At 53.5% G+C, this 22,385-nt stretch overlaps 10 protein-coding genes across 10 annotated transcripts; 5 read left to right on the top strand and 5 right to left on the bottom strand.

Moving 5' to 3' along the window:
- Positions 1–284: 284 nt before the first annotated feature.
- On the bottom strand, positions 285–1,599 carry HMPREF1541_01507 (uncharacterized protein; the record flags this gene model as incomplete). The annotated part of the gene is made up of 2 exons (XM_008715867.1): positions 285–1,146; positions 1,196–1,599. The coding sequence occupies 2 exons, from the start codon at positions 1,597–1,599 to the stop codon at positions 285–287; spliced, it is 1,266 nt and encodes a 421-aa protein (XP_008714089.1).
- Positions 1,600–3,058: 1,459 nt separating this feature from the next.
- Positions 3,059–3,518, bottom strand: HMPREF1541_01506 (uncharacterized protein; the record flags this gene model as incomplete). Its single annotated transcript, XM_008715866.1, has 2 exons — positions 3,059–3,257; positions 3,307–3,518. The coding sequence occupies 2 exons, from the start codon at positions 3,516–3,518 to the stop codon at positions 3,059–3,061; spliced, it is 411 nt and encodes a 136-aa protein (XP_008714088.1).
- A 995-nt stretch (positions 3,519–4,513) lies between these two features.
- Positions 4,514–6,453, top strand: HMPREF1541_01505 (uncharacterized protein; the record flags this gene model as incomplete). The annotated part of the gene is made up of 2 exons (XM_008715865.1): positions 4,514–4,617; positions 4,653–6,453. The coding sequence occupies 2 exons, from the start codon at positions 4,514–4,516 to the stop codon at positions 6,451–6,453; spliced, it is 1,905 nt and encodes a 634-aa protein (XP_008714087.1).
- A 353-nt stretch (positions 6,454–6,806) lies between these two features.
- On the bottom strand, positions 6,807–8,906 carry HMPREF1541_01504 (uncharacterized protein; the record flags this gene model as incomplete). Its single annotated transcript, XM_008715864.1, has 1 exon — positions 6,807–8,906. The coding sequence occupies one exon, from the start codon at positions 8,904–8,906 to the stop codon at positions 6,807–6,809; it is 2,100 nt and encodes a 699-aa protein (XP_008714086.1).
- Positions 8,907–9,156: 250 nt separating this feature from the next.
- HMPREF1541_01503 (uncharacterized protein) lies at positions 9,157–9,840 on the top strand (the record flags this gene model as incomplete). Its single annotated transcript, XM_008715863.1, has 1 exon — positions 9,157–9,840. One exon carries the CDS (start codon positions 9,157–9,159, stop codon positions 9,838–9,840), a length of 684 nt encoding a protein of 227 aa, XP_008714085.1.
- Positions 9,841–10,012: 172 nt separating this feature from the next.
- Positions 10,013–10,965, bottom strand: HMPREF1541_01502 (uncharacterized protein; the record flags this gene model as incomplete). The annotated part of the gene is made up of 2 exons (XM_008715862.1): positions 10,013–10,717; positions 10,762–10,965. The coding sequence occupies 2 exons, from the start codon at positions 10,963–10,965 to the stop codon at positions 10,013–10,015; spliced, it is 909 nt and encodes a 302-aa protein (XP_008714084.1).
- A 349-nt stretch (positions 10,966–11,314) lies between these two features.
- Positions 11,315–12,093, top strand: HMPREF1541_01501 (uncharacterized protein; the record flags this gene model as incomplete). The annotated part of the gene is made up of 2 exons (XM_008715861.1): positions 11,315–11,971; positions 12,025–12,093. 2 exons carry the CDS (start codon positions 11,315–11,317, stop codon positions 12,091–12,093), a joined length of 726 nt encoding a protein of 241 aa, XP_008714083.1.
- A 236-nt stretch (positions 12,094–12,329) lies between these two features.
- HMPREF1541_01500 (uncharacterized protein) lies at positions 12,330–13,082 on the bottom strand (the record flags this gene model as incomplete). The annotated part of the gene is made up of 1 exon (XM_008715860.1): positions 12,330–13,082. The coding sequence occupies one exon, from the start codon at positions 13,080–13,082 to the stop codon at positions 12,330–12,332; it is 753 nt and encodes a 250-aa protein (XP_008714082.1).
- Positions 13,083–15,251: 2,169 nt separating this feature from the next.
- On the top strand, positions 15,252–17,275 carry HMPREF1541_01499 (gamma-glutamyltransferase; the record flags this gene model as incomplete). The annotated part of the gene is made up of 4 exons (XM_008715859.1): positions 15,252–15,431; positions 15,490–15,508; positions 15,561–15,910; positions 15,965–17,275. The coding sequence occupies 4 exons, from the start codon at positions 15,252–15,254 to the stop codon at positions 17,273–17,275; spliced, it is 1,860 nt and encodes a 619-aa protein (XP_008714081.1).
- A 2,653-nt stretch (positions 17,276–19,928) lies between these two features.
- HMPREF1541_01498 (uncharacterized protein) lies at positions 19,929–21,829 on the top strand (the record flags this gene model as incomplete). Its single annotated transcript, XM_008715858.1, has 2 exons — positions 19,929–20,411; positions 20,465–21,829. The coding sequence occupies 2 exons, from the start codon at positions 19,929–19,931 to the stop codon at positions 21,827–21,829; spliced, it is 1,848 nt and encodes a 615-aa protein (XP_008714080.1).
- Between the last annotated feature and the right edge of the window lie 556 nt (positions 21,830–22,385).

Raw genomic sequence — 22,385 nt, 5'->3', positions numbered from 1 at the left:
GCACCCTGTGAACTGTTTATACAAGCGAATGTCGCGGGCGGTAGCAGTAGCCGCCATGCAAAGATTTCTCAAAAAGGTGTCGAGGCCACCCCAGTAGCAATAAACAACAATCGCTGTTCTTTGACCAACGCCGGGATCTCCAAGCCGAATAAGTAGTACAAATAATGTCGCTAATATGCAGTCGTCCGTTGGATTCCAGGTTCGTATCGAAAACTCCAAACGTTAGAAATGCGACCATACGCTCAACGGGAGGTCGGCGTCGAGTGAATTGAAGACAGAAGGTGTTATCGTTGAGTGTCGTAGATTTCGCCGTTCCACCGCGCTGGATCTTCTTCTGTGGGACTTAAGGAGCCGGATGAAATGGATGATGACGAGCCAATAGTCCACTCGTCACTGTCAGGGTGTGACCCATCCAACGCCGCAAGACCATAGCCATATTCGTTGGGCTCATCACCGGCCTCAATGTAGTCGTAGTCCCAGCGGAATCGCTTTCCGGACTGCAGCCGGGGAAGGAAGCTGGACCTGGCAAAGAAGAAGACGATCCCAGCAAGAAGACTTCCAGCAGCCAGGTCGACCAGGTAATGATGAGAGAGATACATAGTCGCCCACCACAGCCACACCACATAAAATGACCACAATGGGGTGAGTTTGGGAAAGATGTGGCACAAGAATAGAGCCTCGATTGTGGCATCCGCAGCGTGTAGTGAGGGGAACGCACCAAAAACCATGGGAGATGCGGTGAAGCCGGAGGTATAGAGATCGATACCAAAGAGCTTGTCTATGCGAGCCAGGCCAGCCGGAGATCCTTTCATGCTGTAATTTGCAGGTGCTAGTCCGTACAAATTCTCATACCATGGAGCAGCGCATGGGAAGACCACTTGTGTGACCACACCAATAACGTTCATCCAGCCAAAGGCGAAGCCGTATGTACGGAGGGTCTTGGGAGGACCAAAAACGAAGATGAGAATGGCGCAGACAAAAGGAGCGCCAAAATGGCAGATTCCATAGGGGAACCAGGCAAGCAGGTCGAGGACGGTATTCTGGTGCGCCGAGAGGATATTGCTGAGATTGGCGCCATAGAAGATGTTTTCGAGGGTGGGAAGTACTTTGACCCAGATGGGTGGCCGGTATTCGCTAGGAATGAATCTAGACTTGATCAGCTGGAAGCAGTTTGTTGGAAGCCTTGGAGACGCACCGTGCAGAGTAAAACCATATCAGGTACGCCGCGATGGGCATAAAAGGGAGGAAAAACTGCCTTGTCACGGGCAGGATGAGAGAGATGCCGATAAATGTCGCTACCGCCATCTTGACGAGAGGGCCAGGAGACTCGATAATGCACAACGAAAAGATACCGAGGAATGCCAATATCACCCATTGCCCATCGTGCCATGTCCACTTATGCTGTTGTAACGATCTGAGCGTATCCGAGGGTGAGATGGATGTCTGGAGTGCGGTAATTGAGGACGCGGGCGACTGGCGGTTTCGTAGCTTGGAGCGAATCTTTCGGCGTAGTCGGTGCGGAACCAACAGTTGTATTGACCGCCATGGTATCTGTACCCGGGCCTGCTTGTCCTTCGCAGACGAGGAAAACGGCTGCATCGCGCGAGCTCAATTGCACGGGACGCTGATGCGAAGGTGGCGCGGGAGGCTCAGGAATGCGACGGATTGTTGAAGCAGGGGTCGACGACGTGGGAGTTGAGGTCGAAGAGATGGTGGGAGGCGAGGAGAAGAGGTCGACGAGTGATCCGAACAATCCGAGCGCAATGGCGGGTGAAGAATGAGAATGGTAGGGAAGCGGACGGGTCGGATTATGTGAGAGGAGGAAGAGGCAGCACGATGATCGATGCAGCGAGGCAGCGGCGGCGCATCCGGCAAGTCATAAGCAAAGCTAATGCCTGCCAGCGCTGAAAATTCGCAAGCGATAGGCCAGCCCCGTCAGGCTGACCCAGCGCCCGAGCGCCCGAGCGTGCACGCTAAGCATCGCCAAATTGCCATCCAGAGTGGTGCACTCCACTATCCGCCCGCAGCCCGCAGCCCGCACCGCCCGTGAGTTGGACCCAGCAGCTTGAGCCGTTCAACTACTGCCTGACCACTGTCGTCACATCCACCGCTGTCACGAGAGGCAAAGCTTCTTGGCTGCAGAACAAATCTATGACGCTGCTCAGTCTGGGCGGTGTACACTTGCATGACAAGGAGCCTCGTGATTCCGTTGGTCTGGTCGAATGTGTCGTCTTCTGCCATCGCTGGGGGTTTTCAGCTAGCTAGCAAAGTGCTGACCAGCATCCCGCCGCGGGCACGCGATGCGTTTCCGAAAATACGAAATTAGCTGCCAATCCCAATCTCCCAACGGCGTAGCCTGGTTGGGCCGCTGGGGGCCTCGAAGAAGGTGAAACGCCAGTCATATCCCCGAAGGCTGGGACTGCTCGCTTTCGCTTCGATACTCTACTAATCGTCCTATCGATAGTCAGGTCCTGTGCTCCTTTTCACATTATCCCCCTGGCTACGGCGTACATGCTATCGTCCGCCGCTGGTGTACGCTCCGTATACAGGACGGATATAGCGGGTATCGCCCCCAGTGCGCTTAGCTCCCGTCTAGGCGCTGCCGGCACCACTTTCTTGGGCCGAAATCATAGGATGAGAACAAAAATCTTCATCTCGAAGCTAGCGCAGAGTGCTGGCAGGAAAAATCTTGTGCCAGGAGCAAATCATGTCAAACCCTGAAGTGGAATAATCACTTTGTGCATTTTATGCTTTGCTGACACATGTTGCTGCCCCTGTAGGGAACTGGTTTCTGGTTCCAACAGCCCGTGGCAGTCAATGCACGTCAACTACTCCGTATCCTAATCAAATCCCAGATTCGTCGCTGGCTTGCTGCGACAACAGTTGCGCTGTACGCTCGAGAATAGCTTTCAAGGTTCATAATTCGTTTGCATCTCACTCAATTTGCTTCGCCGGGGTCCATCGTCGGCAGTGGTAGCCACTGTACGGTACGGGAGAGCGATCCACACCGAGAGTCCGTATTTTTTTATTCCGTCTCCGCCAGGACATCGAGGCAGGTCTACGCCTTGCTGACATTCTGCGAGGAAGACGAACGAGGCACCGAGGTCTGGCTCGAGGAGGATCTCGCATATGGCTTCCTCTTATCCGCCCCAGGTGTGCCGGCTGGTGAACCCGGATTGCTGTTAGAACCATCCATCCAGCCCAACCTCGATTTGTAGGCCGGGAAATATGAATTGTTCCAGACCTTGACCAGCAGACTGAGATATGGATTAGCACGATGCAGAAATGGCGTGGATATATACATACCCTTGCGCATCGTCTGTCTGTTGCTCCGCTGTCTTTTCCTTCACTCCAACCTTCATACCGTCCTTGGTGAAGGAGATGTTGCGCTTTTCCATCTTCTTTCTGGTGTTGTGTCCGACGTCAGTCGCGATGCTGTAGACCACGAAACCGACCGCACACATGACCCCCACAAAGAGGAAGAGGAGGATTAACGATAGTATGTTTCCTTTCGCCATGGTGTTGGTTATGCAGATGGCAAGTTGGCGTAGTCGAGAGCGCTGATTACGCAATAAGTGCAGTTGTCGTGACTGGGATGGCTGGGATCGTGTGACAGTAAGGTGACTGTGTACAGTGCCTGAGATTACGGACTGTGAGGTGCTCGGTAGGAAGAGTAGGTAGGATCGAATACCAAGGTCCAACCTTGAGTCGATGTCTTGTGCGCTAGATGTAGTTGGTTCAGTCGAAGGATCAGGATCAGGATCAGGATGCAGACACAGGCTGCTCCTGAGTTTCAGTCCCAGCTCATCACTTGGGGTGACAGTGTGGCAGTGTGGCAGTGTGGCAGTGTGGCACATGCTAGGTTCGCTGCTGCGCCCGTGTTGATTGAGGATCCACTTGTCTAGTGGCAGCTGTTGATTGGCTCCAGCCACAAGAAGCGGCCGCGGTGCTCTGCCGAACTTTTTGATGCTCTGCGCTGAACATCGCAATACCATCTTTCGCTTCTGTTCTGCCAGCTATCATTCACAACTCTGCGACAGTGTTCCTCAGCCGCTTTATTCGTCAGGCTCCGAGTCGTTGTACTTCTCTCCCCACTGTCTCGTCGCGCGATGAGCTCGGGAGCGCCTTGATGATTCTCCCCTGTGTATGTTTCCTCGCACGCGGAGTTGCTTGACTGGAACACCCGTCCATCCATCAGTCACAGCTTGCATCTCCAGATGTCAGCCCCAACACCTCTCCGGCTCATCATGGCGCCGGTGCGGGTCAAGCGTTGCCACACGGTTCCAGAACATAGAAGTTCAATGCTCAGATCCGGGTCGGGATGAAGATGCGGAGCGAAAAACATCACAACCCCTTGATGACGCTGAATCCGGTCTGTGCGACCCAGAGGCTCCAGATCAAGGGAAACTAATTCGAAGGATCATCTCCACCCGTATATCGAAGTTGCCCCGTTCTCAGATCGAGCCTGTGGAGGGAAACCACTGGTCGACACTGGCACACACCCATCCTACATATGAAACTGCCAGACTTGCGCTCGTGCACAATCAACTGTCCCCCGAAGAAGTGTTCAAAAGACGATCTGAAAAAGTCTTACGACGTCAGCGTTGTTCCGGACCGGTGGATTGGCTTCCACTCGCAAAAACCTTGGCCAGCTTGCAGCTTACCAAGAGCTCTCCTACCCAAGAGACAGTACAAGTTAACAAGCGCACGGTGAACCGCTACACTGGTTCCTACCGCCCCAATATATGGAACGAGCAAGCTGGCGCCGGCGTTTCAGTGAACCTCCATTCCGATTCGGAGACGCAAACATCGACGCGCTCCGCCGTCCTCCGAGGCTCGCCCTTCTATACGAGTCTAGTCCGCGATAAATTTGCCCACAACCTGAACTCTTCTGCAGACGTTCAGGCGCAGTCAGCAGATATCGAGGGCCAGAATAGTCTGATCTCCGTGGACTCCGTGGCGAGCTTCACCCGGTTTGTGTTTAGACTGACCAACCCTCACGTCGACCGCAAGGTGGAACACATGGTTTTCGGGAATTACAACCGTTATGTCGCCGATCTATTGTCTAGGGCCTTCTCCGACCCCAAAACCTGCATCTTCGCAAGCGCTGCTGCACTCGATAGGGCTCTACGGTTCCTTAGCATACACAATGAACTTCTGGATGCTGCCAACCTCGTCTATGCGCACGGTCGACGCATGCAATTGGTGCAAAACATTACCACGTTCAATATCCGTCTCCAATGCGCACTGAAACGGAAAATTACACACCTTGCAAATACCACTGTGCGCGAAATGGCCGAAATAGGTGTCCAACCAAACAGTCACACGTGGGCTTTGGTCTATGCGGCAGTCGAGACGCTCGACGCACGGGCGGAAGTACTCAAACTCATTGAGCGTTGCAATCCGCGAATGAGCACAACATCTTGGTCCCATCTCGCATTGACCATGTTTGAGGAGCAGCTGAAGCTCGCCAGTGACAAGGAGTTGAATTTGCTCGCTTCCATCAAGGAGCTGGATGAAACATTTGGCCGTGACTGGATGTTCCCCAAAACACTTGCCAGGGGCTTGCACATTTGCAAACAACGCAACCTCGATAAAGTGGCAAAGCTGCTCTTTGAGGTCGCAGAGCGACGCGGCATTCAGATGACCAAAGATATTCATGTTTACCATTTCGCACTTGCTCGCCGTCAGAAGTCCACGAAGAGAGCCGTTGACCGGCTATGCTCGATGATTAGGAAGGATGAGGAGCCCATGCTATCCCTGGTGATTCCGCGCGTGTTCATGACCGCATGGAGTCAGAAGTGCACCAACACTTGTCGTGTACTCTGGGCATTTGCTGCAACGCGAGGCTTGATCACCCAAACCATGCAGACAGTCGTCTACCGCGCCTTGCTTTCAAACACCAAGACTAACCCCAAGGCAGAATCGCCATCGAAATCCCAGGTTGCGCGCCTCGCTTGGCAACGCCTGGCTTCCAAATTGATAGTTGGAATCGATTTTGATAGTGCAAGATTCCTCGAGCACTTCCCTCTTCTGGCGGCTTATTTTGGGCACAGCGCCTCTACGATTCAGATGGTCTCAACCTGGACACCCGACGACGGCACACGAGACGAGCAGATCTCCCTCGACTACACGACGCTGCATCGAGACTTGGAGGCATGGCAATATCGACGGCCAATGGCCATCAAGGTCTTATCAGAGCTGCTGACCGAAGCATATCAAATGGACTTGGCTTGGCTCAGAAGTGGCAAGTTGAACAATGCGACTGCGGTCGAGCTCGACCCACAAGCCATAGACATCAAGCGTCATCTCAATGGCGATTGGCTAGGCTACAACACGAGACTATCGAGAGTACGAGAAGACCTTATCAGGGATGCGGAGGCCTTCGGGCTGGAGACGAAAGAAGACGGTAATCATTCTTGGGGCTATAGGAAATACGAGAGTGATCAATGACTGAATACACCGTTCCGAGCAAGACATTGATCAAACGTCGCCTGTATATAAATTGTTCTGTCAGTAGTATCGATGTGTATAACCATGCAAATGAGATGCAACTCCACCGTCCCAAATGAGCCTAACACGAACCCACCACGGGTCGTGGAATCTATCTAAGCCAAAGATGCTGATCTGGGTATCACGTAAAGTCATATCAGCATGCGCGCTGCGCCCCCTGATGCAGTGCGAGTCCGACCACTTTCCAACACCTTCGTCTGTGTCCTCCACGCGTCTTACACCGTTAATCAAACAATATCATCATCATCGGAGCCACCCTGTGCTCATCCCAAGAACAAACAGGCGAGCTCGCCCTACTCATCCGCCAACCCATCCCCACCATCCTCCTCCTCGACCATATTCCCCACATTCCGCTCATCCTCATCATCCCACACCTTGACCCGTTCGGCATACTCGCGAATCCGACTCGTCCAACTCTCCTGCACCTCGTCTCCCTTCCCCGCCACGACCCTCAGAATCAGATCATTCAAACTGCTCCGCCCCAAGATATCGACGTGGTCGCCGGTATTGGGCCCGCCGCGCGCGCTGAAGCGGTCGGGCTCGTGCGGCATCTCGTACGTCTTGACCGTGGCGCCGGCGGGGTTGTAGCGGTGGATGTCGCGCCAGCCGCGCGCGCACATGTAGCCAGAGCTCAGGAGGTTGACGGTGCCGTCGCCCTCGCCGAAAATGACGCCGTGGTCGATCTGTGGGCCTTGCGGTGGGGGAGGCGGGGCGTTGTTGTTGTCATCGGTGCTGGAGGACCGGCTGGTCGTTGGGGTCAAGGGCCGGTGATATGCCGTGTCGATGGTGACGTTGACAGTGGTGTTGCTGTGCAGGCCCACTGCTGCGGATGCGGGAGACGTGTGCGGGTCTTTGTCTTTGTAAAAATAAGCTCGTTCGGTCGGCTTGCCGACGCCGTAGAAGCAGTAGATCTTCAGATCGGGGGCCAGCGGTAGGCGGGCCTCGAGTGGGTTGAGCCACTTGCGCGGATCGTTCTCGTTCTGCTCGACGGCGTGCCGCGTGTGGGCTACGCCGTGGGAGTAGGAGGAGAGGATTTGATTCCGATACCAGGGCTCGGCGGAGCTGAGGAGGTACGAGAGTGCGGAGGAGATGGTTAGGTTGGTCCGTGGCGTGAGAGTTGTGTTCAAAGGGGGCTTGAAAGAGATGAATGTGCCATAGCTGTGGGAAGTCGATGCAGTGGATTCCGAGGGCTGGATCGAAGGGCTGTCGGCAGGCGGTAATGGATCATCGGGTGCCCAAGTCATGTTGCCCCAGACGGCGTCGCCACCTTTAGGCAGCATGGACGAGATGCCTGGCATGGCGCGGAACAGCTCGGCGCGCTCTTCACGTGCGAGGAATTTCTCCAAGCCATACACAGCGAATGCATTGAGCTGAGCCGTATCTTTCATCTCACCCGAAAGAACGGCAGGAATGTCCTTGGCTGCACCGAGCATACATCCACTGATGTTGATCCAGGAATCGATATGATCGTTGACCCAAGTCGGGCCGCCACCACCGTGGTCTTTGTGTTCGACCCATTTGAAGAAGTAAAAGAGCACCTGACTACCCATACTATGCGAGACAAGGATAGGCTTGACACCAGAGCTTTTGTGGGCAACTTCAATGTAGTTTTTGAGGCGAGTGAAATACTGGTCGCGCTTCTCAAGATTGATGTACGACAGCCGCCAGTCGTATGCGGCAGTGAACGCGTTGGTGGGATCATAGCCGATGGTGGCCAAGTTCTCGAGAATTTTGTTCCAGATCCAATAGCCGGTTATGAAGAAGTCAGTAGCGTCGAAGCCTTGAGCGGCACGCAGCTTGATCCCGGGAGGGTCCAGGCCTGTTTCCTTATCAAGCATTATATGCCGCTTCCATGACGCTTGGTCGAGGACGAGAGCACGCATCATGGACCAGGATCCCCAGAGGCGCTTGCGGAAGTACTGACGCGAGCCTTCCTCGGTGCCCCAGGACTCGAGGCCGGTCGATATGACGCCGGGGATCATGATAACGGGATGGTGCGCTTTGACGCCCTGAGACCGTAGATGGAGGCCCACCGAGAACGAATCGTAGTTGACAGCATCTCGTTCTGCTTTCGAAAGCGCTTTCGCATCTTGTACGAGACTGACCGGCAGCACGTCGAAGAGGCTGTCCAGGTTGACATCGAGAAGTCCTTCTAACTTGACCACCTCTTGTTGCTGGGCGAAGAAGAGGGCGATAAACAATCCGAACACGCCGCCGAGAAAAAACACAATACTTGATCTCCTCTTACTGGTCTTCCTTTTGACGAGCTTCTCGAGTTTTGCTGTTGAGACAATCTTTGTTTGTTCGCCAGGTTCTGGAGTGGTCTCTCTCGAATTCGCTGGTGAGGAACTGCCGGTTACCGTACCCAGGATGCGGCGCCGGAGTTCTGACATGGTAGCAACATAGGCTGAGTGAGCGCCACGCTAAGGGGGACTCTCACGGGTACAAATATCGTAGTAATACTGGTCGAGTAGAATGGAAAAACAACGTCGAGTTCGGCGCACCCGGCTTTCACATGTCTGTCGGTGTCGTCACCGGAAACTTTTGGGCCCCGATTTTCAGGCACAGATTGACCTAGCACCACCTTTGCTTCTCCTCTTGTCTCGCATGTGATGTTCTCAATGCGTTGCGGACGTTGTGGACATGAGCCGCGATGGTGATCCAGGTCAAGTGGCCGAGAACGATGTCCAAAGCCCCTCCACTGCTGGCCCTAGCGCGGGTTTTCAACACCAGGTGCCGGGTATCATTTACGAACCCTACTCGCTCGACAAGGAGCACGAGTATCTCCCGCAGATCCGCGAGCTGATCTCGAAAGATCTGTCCGAACCCTACAGTATCTATGTCTACCGATACTTCCTCTACCAATGGGCAGAGCTTTGCTTCATGGCCCTCGATGAGACCAACAACCGCAAAATGGTCGGAGTAGTCATATGCAAGTTGGAGGCGCACCGAGGAGGTCCACTTCGCGGCTACATCGCCATGTTGGCGACGAGAGAAGGCTACCGTGGCAAAGGCATTGCCATCACATTGGTGAGCAAAGCAATCGACCTCATGATCGAAAAAGATGCGGACGAGATCGCCCTGGAGACAGAAGAAACGAACACAGCGGCGATGAAGCTATACGAGAAGCTGGGATTCCTGAGAAGTAAGAAGCTGCACCGGTACTACTTGAACGGTAACAGTGCTTATCGTCTGCTTCTATACCTCAAAGAAGGCGTAGGGAGTATGCAGCCTGGCTACGATCCGTATGGGGATGTACCACCAAGCGCAGAAGATGCCGACGAATTGTCGACGGCCTTGGGACTTTTGAGTCGAGGTATCGTATGAACGGCATGCTTGTTCCGGTAGCAGGTCGGCTCGCCTCAGCTCATCCGAGATAATCGACCAGCATCTACATCTCTAGGGGCTACCATTTGCCACCACAATATCGACAATACGTCTTGGTGGAGTATATTGGCACAGCAGACCGTGCGCCTGCCCGGCAAGATGGACGATGAGCCTATAACAGGCCTCCGAGCCATTCCTCCCATTTTCCAACGCCTTTGCCCGCTTCCTCTCCCTTGACGGCGCCACCGATAACATCGACATCAATGCCATATTCCTCCTGCATCAACTTAAAACTGAACTTTTCCTCTCCACCACCGCCGAGTACCTCCTCGTCCTCATTGTCTTCCTTGCCCACAGTGCTGATGCCTTTCCGGCGAGACTCCTTCACTCTCTCGATCTCATTCTGGAGTCGATCCCGGACAGCACCGGCTGGTAATGCAGTGAACAGGTCTTGCTTGTTGGCTGCCACTAGGACTGGTATGTCGTGCACGTCCTTGGTCGTGCCCTTCCCAGTCTTTCTTGACTGCAGAGTGAACAAGATGTCGTGCAGGTAGGACGCAGTGTCTCTTAGCGCTGCAGGGTCCGTAGAATCCAAGGCACCAGAGTCGACGACGAATATGATTCCGCGTAGTGCTTGGTTTTGTAGGTGCGACAAAGCCTGTTCTTCTCTTAATTTTCCATGGCCCGGGGTGTCAATCATGTTGTACGCCGCCCGATGTCTCTCGGCATCTTGGAGCGCATGGTCGTTTTTCGATCGGTACTTGTTCGACGCGAGCGGAACCGAGGCGGGTAGAAGTAGTTTAGTCGTTGAGGGGATCTGAGAGATTCGTGTTGTCGCTGCTTCAGAAGAGTCTGAGCTGGTAGAGTGTTGTTGGAGCTGTACCGTCAGATTGGGCATGCTAGTTTCCTTCCCAGACTTACCAGCGTCAGGAGGCTAGTCTTTCCACTACCAGAAGGCCCCAACAGAAGAAATGTGGGCGTGAAGTCTACGCGGCGGCTCGAGGTGTAGTAGTAGAAATGCAGCAGAACCGGCAGGGTCAACGTTATTAGGAAAGCAAGCAGAATCATCCAGGGATCTCCAGAGACGAGGCGAGTCGCCCAGCTATCTGGATCCGTCCACGCCATGGTCAGCCAAGTTGAGAAACTGCTTGAGTTACACCAAAATGGCAATGGAGGGGTCTAAAGAGAAAGTCATGCGGCCGGCATTTCGGAGCCCCGGGGTCACGCCGTTCGGGGCGTCGGAAAGGTGCCGTTGGATTAGGCTCTCGGCTAGCAGCGATCTCTGCTCGCCGATTGGAGCGGTGCCTTGAAACGCCCCTGGGTCACCCCTTTGCGCTTGTTTGGAAACGACAGCAAGGTGCATGTGCAGACTCATGAGGTCGAACTCCTTGCAACCACCGCATCATCAACGACATTCGCTTTAGTTCTACGACGCGACACCGCCACAATGATATTTAGGCCGTTCCTCATCCTCATGTCGCTCGTTTCCTTTGCCTTCGCCGGCTTCTGGCCTGCCATTGTCGACAGAGCAGTGCTCAACGTAAGACAGGCAGTTGGAGCCAACACAGAAACAGCCGCAGCTGGTGCCGACGCCGCTACAGCACAGACACAAGCGGCCGGAGGCAACGCTGCAACAGCAACGGCTGCGACGGCTGCTACACAACAAACTGCTGCTGCTGGCGGCGGAGCTGCTGCCACCGCCGCAACAGCTGCAACCACCACAACGCCTGCGACAGCTGCTGCCAATCCTGCTACGGCTGCTACGACTGCTAGAACTGCCGCAGCCGCAGACACAGACACAGACACTGCCACTGCCAGAACGACCGCGACTCCCGCTGCTGCTCCCGCTCCTGTTGCTGGGCCCGGCGGCGCCGGCGCCGGCGCAGCGGCTCCTGCTGCCGACGCGCCTGCCGCCGACCCTGCACTCTTCAGTGTACCATTCTCAGAGCAGACTGGATCGATTCGATATGCCCCTATGCCGAAGAAGGCGCCCAGCAAGATATCCATCAAGAACTTTACGCCTCAAAACCCGACCAGTAATGCCCCCATCTTTTCTTCGCCTGCCAAACAAGCATCGGTCGCAGCAACCCAGACACAACCGTTTACTTTTACAGTGGTGAGCAGCGAAGCCGTAAGTTTTAGCAACTCCTGCTCAAACAACCAAGAAGCTAACATGGTTTGCAGCAAATGCCGGCCGCCTCCCCGCCCACAGACACAGCCATGCAGAAGTTCTTGAATAGATGGAAGGACTGAACTATCGGAGATACTGCATCGCGAACGGCGTTTGGGATTGTCAACTCAGGTGATCAAGTCAAGCATGTACATGGCGCAGGTCATTGCCAATGAAGGGAGGAAAATCAAATACAGGAGTCGTGAGCTCTATATTGCAACAGGGGGTATATCGAAGCGGAGCTCATCTATGGTGCTCGCTGAGCGCCTCCAACGCCTTGCACAAATCACCAAAACATCTCTTGGAGCCTCTTTTCCTGTCACCTGTATATTTCGTCAAAAGGCCTCGTATCCCTGAAGCAACTCTGCCACACTTCGTCGACCACTTTCTCCGCCTGTTTCTCGTCCGCACAATTCGGCCGATTCTTCACACTGTGTATCGCTCTCCTCCGCACACAGTCTTGGTGATGCGTCGTGAAAGCCATGATCTTATTCCGGAAGAACTCATTCGACCATCTGCACTCCCCACTCAAATTGCTCGCGCGAATCTCACTGCAGGCCACGTGCTTCAAGTCTGTTTCATGATCCAGCTTCGTCTTGAAGCGTAGGTGATCATAGGCGTGCACCATCTCGTGCGCCAGCACGTCTTCCAACATATTGCGCTTCTCCACCCAATTGGCGCACAACATGATGCCGTAGCGGTGGTCGAAGCCACCGAGCATGCCCGTTGTGCATGTCCGGCAGCGAATGTTGCTGCTGTTGATATCACCGCCGAGCCGCCGGATGTTCTCGCTCATGTATCGGATGATCGGAGAGTATTTGAGCAGGTAGTCGCGATTGTCTTCGCAGCGCTTGCAGTCTAGCGCTGAGTAGCGCTCATCGGCGTCGGCCCAGTAGGTGCGCTGGCCCTCGGGAGACATGCTGCCTGTGGCCATGCGGTAGAAGTTTTTGAAGCGGTTGAGTAGTGTATCTGAGGGGAGGAAGTCGGCGCCCCCAACGGTAGAAGGTGCCTCGATGGTGGCCGCGGAGGGGCCCGAGGTTGTGGGTTTGGACATGTCGGAGGGGTCAGCCATAATGAGCGAGCTGAAAGAGTCGGAGGGGTACAAGGTCTAGCTATGCAATCTAGAGGTAGGCCTAAAGGCGCTGGTGTCCATGACTGGAAGATTTTAAGAGCGGAAGGTTTGCCGAGCCGCCAGGCTCTACCTCCCGCAGCATCGGTTTGGAAGGGGAGAAGCTGACCGTTCGTGCAGATCTGTCATGACAGACACAGTTGGACATCTGTATAAACGGACAGCTCTTGTGATCGAAGTCACTCTTGCAAGTGCTGGTAGCATGTTCGTTAAACCGAAACCAAACCGGTCTGACGGCAGGCGACCACTCCGCCAACCAACATGGTTCGCAATTCGCCCGGCTACCGCTCGCTGTTCCCGAGCGGCTTCGACACCATAAAGCGCTGGTTTTCAGCCAGCCTTGTGGTGACTTCTTCTTGTGTCTACCTAACCTCACTTCGGCCCTTCAGGGAAGTGATCCGTGTAATCACTGTGATGGAAGGCGGCACTGTCATTGTATTTGGTCTTTTAGCTTACACCTGCCTCAAGCATTCCTGAGTGCCGTCTGTCAGGGGTCGAGGGAAGGCCAGCTATGGAAACAAGGGAACAAAATGGGAGCACGACATTTTGCCAGCCAATGCAGACCCGCTATCGGATGGACAGGACCATACAGCCTACACAGGACAACCCGAAGCCACCGCAAGAACACCTATTCACCATTGGAAAGAAAGCGCTCAGCACATTCGATTGCTAAAACTCGCCCCTAAGCCCCCGTATTTGTGGAACCCTCCAGCCTGTACGATAGTGCACGTGAACATCTCTGACCCAATCTTCTACGTCGTGGTGTCATACACGTGGGAGCTGCGTGCAGATTGGGCTGACATTTCACTCGATGGCTACTCACTCCGCGTGAGAGGAAATATTTCCGATCTTCTTACGGCACTACAGCGGCCGAACGAGGATATGCTACTATGGATTGACGCCATCTGCATCAACCAAGCGGACGAAGACGAAATGAGTACTCAAATAAGCATGATGGGCGTATATACGCTGCCGCCAACTATGTTATCGCCCACCTCTGGGTCAATGATATGGAGGACAGAATGATGCTCGAGTTGGCTTCCGAAAACATTCGGGAGGCTTTCCCCAACTCAAACTCTTGGATACGCCATCCTTACACTGGCGACCGACTTGAACTTGAAGAGAAGTTATCAAGCAACCCCCCTACAGAGTCTCAATCGAGCCTGGCTCGAGATATCCGTGTTCTCAAAAGCATAGTTGCTTTGTACAGGCATCGCTACTTCGAACGTCGATGGGTCATCCAGGAGATGGGCGCTTGCACGTTCCATGATATTATATGCAGGCGGCGAAGAGACTGCACTGGGGTTACTTATCGAGTTTCCCCACATAATTATTCTTATGCTTTGCGCTCCTGCAAGCAGCCGGACAAGGCTGACGGCTCTGTACTACGGACTCATGGCTCGAAGCTGTCGTCGTCTCGGATCGTCTGAGCTCTGGGGCTTCGCATTTGGTATCGTGTCTCGGCTATAGTTTACTGTCAATACCACATAGCACCAAGAAGCATCTCACAGGGCGTGGTCTATGTTATCGAGTGTCCTGACGAGTGTAGAAGTCCAGGTGTACACCACCATTACAGCCTAAGTCTTTTCTTTAGCCTATCTAGCATACGTCTGGCGCTCATAAGGGGTTAATCGTTGCAAGGTACATATGTGCAGAGGTCGGCAAGGCTACCAATGTCGTCGTAGTTACAGGCAATTGTCTCCGGCACCGGTCCCCGGATATGAGCGCTGGATTAGCTAATAGTTGTACCCTCAATCTGTCCCCCACCTCGCCCCAACCTACCTCGTAGGCTCGCTGATATCAAGTCTTAGTAAGATCGTTCGAGGATCACGACTACTATAACGTGGGCGAAGACCTAGGCAGTACCCAAGTAGCCTTATTGGCTTCGGCAAGGCAACACTATTATCCTTCCTCATCTTGCCTCACCAATTTTGCGGTACCACACCTGATCCAATCTGTGTATTGAGTCAGACAGCATTGTCGTATATTCACGTATATAGGCAAGGTCCAACAACCTCTGACGGACAGACAGTAGGCAATTTGGCCGTCTTGGTTTCTGCGTTGAATGATCCCTGATATTCTTACCACTTGCGACCTTCCATCCACGACACCATGGCGCCAACAGAGGGGCCAATGAGCAGAGATGTACCTCACGCCGACGATAATTCGGCTTTCGCTAGATTTGCAAGTCGCAGAAGCGTTGTCTACAGTACGAAAGGAATGGTGGCGTCAACACAGCCACTGGCTTCTGAGGCAGGACAGAAGATTTTAAGAGTAGGGGGAAACGCAGCAGTAGGTTAAGGGACTCTAATCTACTTCAATTCGTGATTGAGCTGATAATTCATTCTAGGACGCTGCTGTAGCGGTAGGTAAGTTACTGTAACTGTACTTTGAATGCCTGTTGCTCTCTAACAATGCTAGCCGCCGCGCTCAACATGACCGAACCTTGCTCAACGGGAATTGGGGGTGATATGTTCTGTTTGTATTTTGACGCAAAAACCCGCAAGGTCCACGCGTTGAACGGCTCGGGTCGAAGCCCCAAGAACACATCACTTGCGCAAATCAGGGAACAGCTTGGAATGTCCGGCACCAAGCACGGTAAAATCCCCCCAACCAGTGCGTTGTCTATCACTGTGCCAGGCGCTGCTGCAGGCTGGGTCGATACTATAGAGAAGTTTGGAAGTGGCAAGGTGGACATGGAACAGATCTTGGCCCCAGCTATTGAGCTAGGACAAGAAGGGTTCCCTGTCAGTGAGGTGGCTGCCCATTCCGTGAGTATCGTCCAATGCATTCAACGAGCTCTTCGACTGATCTTGGTTAACCAGTGGAAAAAAGGCGAGGCGGGACTCAGACGCGCATCTCCAAACTTCCCCGAGATGCTGAAGCGCGATGCGGCATCGAGGGATTCGTGCCGGGCACCACGTGCGGGCGAGCTTATGCGCAATCCCACTCTCGCAGATACGTTTCTGGCAATTGCGAAGGAAGGTAAACGAGGGTTTTATCAAGGCCGAATCGCACAATCGGTTGTAGACATTGTTCGATCTAAGGGTGGATTGATGGAGCTGTCCGACCTGGAAGATCACATGAATCGGGCGCCCGAAAGCAATGAACCGATTTCTACGAAATTTTGTGGGCAGAATGTTCGCCACCTTCCAAAAAGCAAAGCGTCGCAGGATCTAGATCAACATTTTGTCGAACTCTGGGAGCATCCTCCCAATGGACAAGGCCTCATCGCACTAATGGCACTTGGAATTCTTCAGGAGCTTGAGGCACAGCAGAAGATCCCCGCGTTCACGGAAAATGACCACAATACAGCACCTTTCCTGCATGCTATCATTGAAGCACTGAAGATAGCTTTTGCTGATGGATCGTGGTGGATAACGGACCCTCAATTCAGTCCTGTGTCGCCAGCAGATCTCCTCTCTCGTTCTTATTTGGCGGAGCGAGCAAGTCTGTTTGATCCTCAGAAAGCCAAAGATTACGGTCATGGACAGCCAGGGCCTAGTCCAGCCCACAACCACTGTGACACTGTCTACTTTGCCGTGGTTGATGCGGAGGGCAATGGCATGAGTTTCATAAACTCCAATTATGAGGGGTTCGGTTCGCACGTTATACCAAAGGGCTGCGGATTTACCCTCCAGAATCGAGGATCAAACTTCGACTTGGGGCCGGAGGGCCACCCTAATATCTACGAAGGTGGGAAGAGACCATACCACACTATCATTCCGGGAATGATTACCATGGGCAGTGGAGCTCATCGCGAGCTTCATTCAGTCTATGGAGTGATGGGTGGATTCATGCAGCCACAAGGACACGTACAGGTGCTCCTCAACATGGTAACATTCGGCATGAACCCACAGCAGGCCTTAGATGCGCCGAGAGTCTGCATCAGCGCTGCTGCGGATGAAGGTCGTGGTATGAAGGCTGGTAACGTCTTTGTCGAAGAAGGTATCGATGATAATGTTATTGAAAGTCTTCAAAGGCTGGGCCACAAGGCGAAAGTTCTATCCGGCTGGGAACGCTCAATGTTCGGCCGAGGTCAGGTTATCTCCCGCTATGTGGATGAGGATACCGGTAAGGCGATTTATGGAGGAGGCAGTGATCTCAGAGGGGATGGAATTGTCTCACCGAGCTAGGTAGTGGCTACTATCCTCACGAATATTCTAGTACGAAACAATAGGGCATCCCTGCCAAAGATTCGTTCAGAGGCAACGTTGAGGAAAAGGCAAACATTTAGAGGTGACTTTGTTTAAGCTGAGACTACACTGATAGAGATCTCTAGTTACACTTCACGCCAGTCTTGGAAAATGCTGAAGATTGTTTTATCCTTGCTCCATTCTTGCTGGACTTTAATGAGTGAACGTCAGGGTGCCAAGAAACAAGGCAACCCAGTTTGCCTGGACGCCTAGGCAGTGAATTGGCGGCAGTGAACCGTCTTGCCCGAGATTGTTGCCCGAGACATGCTCACCGTTTGCTAATCCTTTGTTAAGGTCGTATCAAGGACATGCAGCCAACAATAAAGGCTGTCCACCCTTTATTGAGCACTTACCTTTTATGCCACCAGAGATACCTCTTCGAAACTACAACTCTTACCACAGCACTGTCAGCAGTATGTACTCAATCTGGCCCACTCCACCGGTCACCAAGTCGGTAGGCGAGTTCGTTGCCGACAATCTCAGGGACCCCACGACTCGTATCGCCATGCCTCCCTCCAAGCCCAGAGTCCCGCTGCCTCCAGAAACCTACTTATCGAAGACCATGACTCACTCTCCATCTCCAGCGTCACCAATCTCGGTTGGATCACCACCACCAAGTCCCAGACACTGGCAAAGCAGCAGCGACGCTCCATCAGCATGTCAACTGGCGACTTGGCCTCATGCAGCACAGCCTCAGGCTTCCCGATTTGATGAACCTCGACATCGTGCAGCTCGCCCTCAACCAAACAGATATCAGTTCCTGCCGCTGTTCCCACCAGAGCACTGGGACTGTCTCTTTGCGCCTTACGAAGACGAGACTTACAGATGGTCGCAGATGTACAACATGAACTATCGTATAGGCGCGCGACAAGGACCAAGAGTGCTTGACGACAAGAAGAAGACTGTCAGAGCATGCGAGGTTGATGATGGCGATATTGAAACCAACGTACAACACCTGTTCGGCGCAGAGTCCGCAGCAAATCCATCTGAAGTAGGATGCCCCTCTAGAGCCCTGACGGCGCGTTCAAGCCTAAAATAGTGTCAGCAAGATCAAGATCCACGTTCGCACAACTGTCTCGCCTCGGGCCTCTCATGGGCAACAGAACTCGCGGATGTCGCATCAGGATACTCTGCAAGCTGACGACTAGTACTCTGCTGAAATCTTGTTCGAGGGACGGTATTGACAAGCACCATATCATCAGCACCTTCATTCATTCCTGCAAGATTATCTAAAGCAGGGGGCCAGAACTGATACCGCATTCGGAGGAGCAGTTTCCCGTATGGGTTGCAGGTCTGTAGAGTACGTGAGTGATGACAGCGAGGATGCGGCTGCTGGACGTCTGCTGCGCTTATAAAATCCACATCTTCAGAAACGTCGACAGTCACCCACCTGGAAGGCAGAAATTAAACCTGTATACTAGAGTTTGTGATGATGGCAGCAAAGTGAAGGCCTTGCCCAAGGGGATAGCGAGGCTGAAGCTAACGATAGACTCAGAAAGCACACTCTCCTTGATGCCATCATTAACGCACATGGCGCGCTTGATCGCTACCAGAGCCTTGAGAGCATCTTTTTCAAGCTCGACTTCACGGGCGCCAGAGCAAAGACGGACGTGAGGATGTATAGGTACTCACAGAGGCTCCACGATTCTAGACTCGTCGATGATAATAGACGTCGATGCAGGTGAGGTAGCTGGCAGGAGTAGTAGCTAATGGTGCGTTGAGAACAATTCCTTGAGAAGCTTGTCCTATCCGACATCGTCTGTATGGAACAATTTGTTGGGGGTATATGTCAGGTTGAATAAGGCGCTGACTTAAGCAGCGTGCGCCCGTGAATAACGTGCGTAGTGGGTAAGGAGTCAAGTTTTGCCGCATGTGGTAAAAGGCTGCCGCCCCTGAAGCGACCTGGGTCCTGCTCCTACCACGCAACCCCGGCCCCGCCGAATCTTCTTCTTCTGATGCCGCTGCACGACTCCATGTCAGATCACTATGATGCAGGGTTCAAATGTCAAATAAAAGTTGCCGGTTGCGGGAAAAGGTGTGCCACGTTTACTAGTGACGTGAGTCAAGGGGCGGCACTATCGGCAACATTGGTAAGCAGCTATGGACGCCCCATTGGATCTAGCTATCCTATCAAATTTGCAGACAACTTGGTGCCCGAATACGAGCCTTACGGCCGTCGTTGATGATACGCGGGTTTTATGAGGACCAGACGTTCTAGCCGGTCTCACTACATACATCAATTTTTGAATTGACTCCGGAGTGTGATTCCACATCAACCCTCTTGGTAAAGTTTATTACATGATCCCTCGCTCGTTAAACTGCAAATAGTAATCACACTGCCATAGAGCGCACCAAACCCTGATCGGACTGTTGGCCACATAATCATGCTACGTGCATTCGACTTCGGCTTCAATAGCACGTCTTGCTTCGGCTGACCAAGGGAACCCGGAAGCCGCATCATGTCATCTTACGATGGCGACCCGGTGGTGAACTGAAACGAAGTGGTTATAAAGACAAAGGAGGATCTACAGAACACGACCTACCCAGAGATCAGCCTTGTACCGTTCTTGTCGCCCGATTGCAGCCAGCCAAAATGACGAAACTCAAGATATTGCTACGGGATGCACCTATTGGGCAGATCATCCGACTGCTCACAGGCTCTCGATACCTAAGATACCCCGAAGAAGAGCCCGGCTTCCAACTTCCTTGGGAGTCAGCCCTGGCAGAAGAAAAAGAGGAAGAAGCTTCTGCACAGCGCGACGGAAGCAGTTCTCGCGCGCATGCCTCGCCCAGCTCCGAAAAGGAGAACCCAATCGGCGGTGCCGATGCTGAGAAGATCGACCGAGATTATGAGGCTCTCACACAGCAGCCGACCGCTCGTTCTCAAGTTTCTCGAACGACCAGACTGACCACCAGCCGTACCGTGACACGTGAGCAGACACGACCATTTACTGCCGAACGCTTCCAGACGGAGCAGGAGGAAGCAATCGATCGTACCCAGAGCAGCGTCATCATTCCGACGCGGACACAGGACGGCGTGATCCTGATTGACTGGTACACCACAGACGACCCTGAGGTATGTTCCTGAGCTCGGTCAGCTCGAGTCAGATTACTGACTGTTGTGACTAGAATCCCCAAAACTGGTCCACCAGGCGCAAAGTTGCAGCCACTGCCATCATCTTCTTCTACACCTTCGTCGCCTATGTGGCATCAGCCATCTACACCTCTTCAGAGCCAGGAGTAATGGAGCGCTTCCACGTCGAGCAGACCAAGGCAGCTCTCGGTCTATCTATGTACGTGCTTGGATATGGTATCGGCCCACTGCTGTTCTCGCCCATTTCCGAGATTCCCATCATCGGACGCAACTGGCCTTACATCACCTCGTTCGCCATCTTCACCATTCTCGCCGTCCCCACCGCGCTAGTCGATAGCTATGCCTCCCTCCTTGTGCTCCGCTTCATCACCGGCTTCATGTCCAGTCCAGCTCTGGCCACCGGGGGCGCAAGCATGGGCGATCTCTACTCCATCCTCAAGCTCCCTTACGGTATCACGGCCTGGACGGCTGCCGCATTCTCAGCACCCGCTTTCGGTCCACTCCTGTCCGGCTTCGCCGTCATGAACAAGAACTGGCGTTGGTCGCTTTGGGAGATCCTCTGGATGGCAGGCCCGATGTTTATCATCATGTTCCTCTTCATGCCCGAGACATCCGCCGGCTACATCCTGCTGTATCGTGCCCGCCGGCTGCGTAAGCTCACCGGCAACGCGAACCTCAAGTCCCAATCCGAAATCACCCAAGCAGGCATGTCCTTCAACGCGATCCTCTGGGACCAGCTCATCAAGCCGATCGAGATCTGCATCAAAGATCCCGCCGTGCTCTTCACCAACATCTACACCTCCTGCATCTACGGCATCTACTACAGTTTCTTCGAGGTCTTCCCCCTCGTCTACGTCAACATCTACGGCTTCAATCTCGGCGAGCTAGGCCTGCCTTTCCTGGTCATCAGCATTGGCTGTGTCATCGGCGTCGCCATCTACTGCTCGTACGTCTACTTCTACCTCGAACCATCAATCCGGGCACACGGCCTTGGCATTCAGGAGCGAAGACTGGTCCCAGCGGTGTTCGCCACGCTGTTGATGCCCAGCGCGCTGTTCTGGTTCGGGTGGACCGCAAAGTCGAGCATCCACTGGATCTGCTGCACCATCGGCCTGACGCTGTTCCCCATCGGCGCTTTTGTTCTGTTCCAGTGCATCTTCATCTACCTGCCACTGAGCTACCCTCAGTACGCGGCCAGTCTGTTTGCCGCCAACGACCTCTGCCGAAGTGCTCTCGCGGCCGGGTCCATCTTGTATGCACACCCGTTGTTCGTCAATTTGGGTATAGGTAGCGGTGTGAGCTTGCTGGCCGGCCTTCTCTGTGGAGGTGTGTTCGGTGTCTGGGCGCTGTATTGGTTTGGTGCAAGCCTGCGCGCGAGGAGCAAGTTTGCCATGTCTTGAGCGTTACTTCTGGAGTGGTCTTGCAGGTTAGTCGACCTACGGCGCTATTGGGACAGAGCGGCTTGGTGGAAGGCAACATAACTGTCCTTCTTAACTGAGTCACCAAACGTGGGTATTGAAGGCGCAGTTTCGGTGGAAGAAACACGGTTAGGATGCAGAGAATAGTTGTAGACTTAATAAAGACGACAATCACTCCTGTCGTGCCTGTCATAGATTCATTGATGAATGCTGTTTAGATCTGTACTGTCACTAATGGTCGTACTGGAAAGGCTTTTCGAGTCTCATCTTCAGGGATATGCAGACTCAAAAGCGCTCATCAATACTTCTTTGTCACGCTGTCAGACGCCTTTAACACAAACCGATACTCAGGAACATTTGTCTTCGTCCAGAAAAATCAGGTTTTGATGCTGATACCTCCCCTGGATTCCCGAAGCACGGTGCTTTCAGATACGATTTCCGTGAGCTTCTTCAGATCTGGTGTCGGTCTGGAGCTCGTTCTCGGCTATCATGTCATTTTTTTCATTTCTTTGTGTTTTCTTCACCTCTCAAGATATCT

This window comes from Cyphellophora europaea (genome assembly GCF_000365145.1).
Source record: "Cyphellophora europaea CBS 101466 unplaced genomic scaffold supercont1.2, whole genome shotgun sequence".
NCBI classification, from domain to species: Eukaryota; Fungi; Ascomycota; class Eurotiomycetes; order Chaetothyriales; family Cyphellophoraceae; genus Cyphellophora; species Cyphellophora europaea.
The sequence above is the reverse complement of the archived record's forward strand: the minus strand, read 5'-3'. Positions and strand labels throughout refer to the sequence as shown.